The sequence below is a fragment of the Oryctolagus cuniculus genome, chromosome 11 (assembly GCF_964237555.1).
Source record: "Oryctolagus cuniculus chromosome 11, mOryCun1.1, whole genome shotgun sequence".
NCBI classification, from domain to species: Eukaryota; Metazoa; Chordata; class Mammalia; order Lagomorpha; family Leporidae; genus Oryctolagus; species Oryctolagus cuniculus.
Window position 1 is genome coordinate 83,532,662 of NC_091442.1, and position 3,644 is coordinate 83,536,305.

At 46.4% G+C, this 3,644-nt stretch overlaps 1 protein-coding gene across 1 annotated transcript; it reads left to right on the forward strand.

The window, feature by feature from the left end:
• The first annotated feature begins 566 nt into the window (after positions 1 to 566).
• Positions 567 to 3,267, forward strand: MYF5 (myogenic factor 5). Its single transcript, NM_001319577.1, is given in 3 exon segments — positions 567 to 1,220; positions 1,996 to 2,071; positions 2,487 to 3,267. Coding segments are annotated over 3 exon segments (768 nt in total). The 5' UTR covers positions 567 to 719; the 3' UTR covers positions 2,678 to 3,267.
• Positions 3,268 to 3,644: the final 377 nt, after the last annotated feature.

Sequence of the window (3,644 nt, forward strand, 5' to 3'; positions counted from 1 at the left end):
ATAACCAACCCCAGGTTTACTCCAGGACTGGAATCCCCCCTTCAAGTTTTAGCAACCGATATGCAGTGCGCTCACCTAGAAAAAAAATCCTGAGAAAATTAAGGTTCTTGAAAAAAGATACAAACCCTTAGAAATCAGATGATTTCTCATGTCCAGGATCAGGAGGGCAAGCCGGTGGCTTTTGGTGGCAACTGAAAGTGGAGAGTTTCTATTCATTATTAATTATATCATTAATTTTTTTACTGTGTGAGCAAAAGCAAATAAAAAAAAACTGGACTTGCTCTCTTCTTTTTGTTATGCTTTAAGTGACCCCTGGACTTAGGTTATCGAGAGAGTGCGGGAGAGCAGGCTGAGGAGCGGTCCCCGTGCCCAGCAGAAATGTAGGAAAACCATTAGCGTCAAAATGGGCAGTAAACAGCAAATTGTCTCTAGGGGACAGGCGGAGGTTTGCTAGACAACCCCCGCGAGGGTTGCGGTGGGATATGCTAATGGTGCCCGGCCACGGGGGCCGGCCTCCCTCCCCCCAAGCCCCAGGATTATATAAGGAGTCCCAACCTCAGCCCTCCGACCCAGGCCGGCAGGCAACTGCCCTTGTTAATTACCGGAGAAGCCAACCCCGGAGCTGCGCCTGGGATTTGTCGGCCCGCGGCGGCTCCAGCCTCCAATTCTCCCCCTTGTGTCTCGCTGCCACCCAGGTGCCTGCCTGCCCCCTCTGCAGGATGGACCTGATGGACGGCTGCCAGTTCTCGCCTTCTGAGTATTTCTACGACGGCTCCTGCATCCCATCCCCGGAGGGTGAGTTTGGGGACGAGTTCGAGCCTCGAGTGGCTGCCTTTGGGGTACACAAAGCAGAGCTGCCAGGCTCGGACGAGGACGAGCACGTGCGGGCGCCCACGGGCCACCACCAGGCTGGCCACTGCCTCATGTGGGCCTGCAAAGCTTGCAAGAGGAAGTCCACCACCATGGATCGGCGGAAGGCGGCCACCATGCGCGAGCGCAGACGTCTGAAGAAGGTTAACCAGGCTTTCGAGACGCTCAAGAGGTGCACCACCACCAACCCCAACCAGAGGCTGCCCAAGGTGGAGATCCTCAGGAATGCCATCCGCTACATCGAGAGCCTTCAGGAGCTGCTGAGAGAGCAGGTGGAGAACTACTACAGCCTTCCAGGGCAGAGCTGCTCGGAGCCCACCAGCCCCACGTCCAACTGCTCCGACGGCATGGTAAGCCCCAGGGCTGGCGCCTAACCACGCCTAGCCCAATCTTCCCTGAAAGTCCCAACAACCTCCTTTAAGCAGGTGCAGCGTGTGGGGTGCTGAATTGCTCAAGAGGGGTGTGCACAGTTAGAAAGGTCCAAGAAACAACTCTGGAACAAGATTTCAATCTGACTTCCTTCCAAGTTCTGGGGGCACCTTGTAGGAGAGGGCTGGCATGTGAGATGGGGGTGGGAGGGCTGTGAATGACCAATTGGATATTTTCTCCATTCTTCAGTTTATTTCCAAAAATTAAAGCACCAGTGGATCCTGTTGTGTGCTTACCACGAACTTAATGAAGAAATGGAAAGAAAGGCTAGCACGGCCTCAGTCCCTTGCTCTGCAGAGGCCTGGCTGGTAGATGTTGATGCATTCTTTTCAGACAACGTTTGCTCCAGCGCTGCCAGCTTTTAATGTGTTTTTGCCCTGGGAAAACGTTTTCTCCCTGAATTAGTGTGGCTTCCTTCTGCTCCAATCCATTTTGCATGGTTAACCCCATGCACATTGCTGCTGAATCCCCCCCCCCCCCACTTGCCTTACTGCTGCTCTCCTCTTCATCAAGCACAGAGCCTGACCTTGGTGCCCTGGCAATTTGGGGAGGGCTGAGCCTTCCTAAACCAAGCAAAAGAAGGTGATGCCGGATGCTCAGTGGACAGAGCTGGTGGCCAAGCACTGCCCCACCCCAGGTCAGAGCATCTTTCGCCAAGACCTGAAAACAAAGTTCTTTTTGTGTTTTGTATTACAGCCTGAATGCAACAGCCCTGTCTGGTCCAGGAAGAGCAGCAGTTTTGACAGTGTCTACTGTCCTGATGTACCAAATGGTAAGAACGGATCTTTGCAGAGATGCGCAAAGACTGGTTCAACCTCACATTTAGCCTGTCAGAGCAGTGTGTTCTTCCAGGCGATACTAGGGGTGGCACTGGAATAATGGTGCTCAGGGGAGGCTCTGGCAGAGCCAAATAAAGTTTATGCTCCAAACTCCTCTACCACACACACACACACACACGTGCACACACAGATATACACATGCGCACTTTTGCTTAAAATATTACTGGGGCTTTCTGACTCCAGGTTGTCCCAGGAATTGATAGACATTTACTGCAGATTTCGGCATCAGGCTATCTGTGACCACCTGACTTGTGATGTCACAGAAGACCCACAATTAAACATAAGCAAGTCTGTCTCCCTGCGGCTCTTTTTTTTTTTTTTTTAATGTTTTTCTCCTTATATCCTTAGTCTATGCCACAGATAAAAGCTCCTTATCCAGCTTGGATTGCTTATCCAGCATAGTGGATCGGATCACCTCCTCAGAGCAACCCGGCTTGCCTCTCCAGGACCCGGCTTCTCTCTCCCCAGTCGCCAGCACTGATTCCCAGCCTGCAACGCCAGGGGCGTCTAGTTCCCGGCTTGTCTATCATGTGCTATGAACTAGATGTCTAGTCCAGATCAGTTCTTCCGGGCCTGTTACACAGGGGCAAGGAGGCCCAAAAATCCAAAATCAAGACAACCTGTATATAAAGATTCCTTTCCAGCTGTAAATTTGTAAATATTATCTTGCCTCTTTATAAGAAAGTGTATTTAACTAAAAAGCCACTATTGCAAGTAATACTTCTTTGCTGTAGATGCATAATTCCAATAATATTGTTTCTGATAGCAGGCCATTTATTGAAGGTAGCTTGTTGCAATGCTTAACTTACATATAATATATATATATATATAAATATTGTAATCAAAATATTATGCCTGATGTTTAGATCTTATTTTTTCTTAAACATTAGAACACCTGGAAGTCAGTTACAAGGAATTTAAATATATTTAACTTCTGCCTTTCTCTTTAATCTTTGGTTATATTGTATTAAATAAAAAATATAGCAATCTGCCTAATGTTATATATTTTAATCATTTTCTTATAAGAAATGCATTTTTAAATGTAAGCACTGAACAGTACTTTGTGGATAATTTCAAGATATGAAAAATTTTGGAAATTCCACCATAAATAAAACTGTTTACTACAAGACATATTTTGGTTCTTGGCTTGTTAAAAAAGACCCCTAATGAAATTAGGAATCATTGACATGAAATCTTTAAGGTTGGGCTGAATAAAATCAAAGATGTCTTAATGGTTAAATCTGAATAACTAGCATCTCATGGGCCCAGTTTAAGTCCTGTTGATGTCACTAATGGAAATATATTAATGATATTTCAAGAGAGAATACAAAATAAAAAATTTCCTGTATCTTAGTTCTATACCATTTCATGCCAAGTTGTATTGTATAAAAGGGAGGTAGAAGTTACCCAAGAACATGACATAACTTTAAAGGAAAATATTGTACATAGTTACATCATCATCATCATCCTGCCTCAAAATTCCATGATACCATACTATGCTAATAT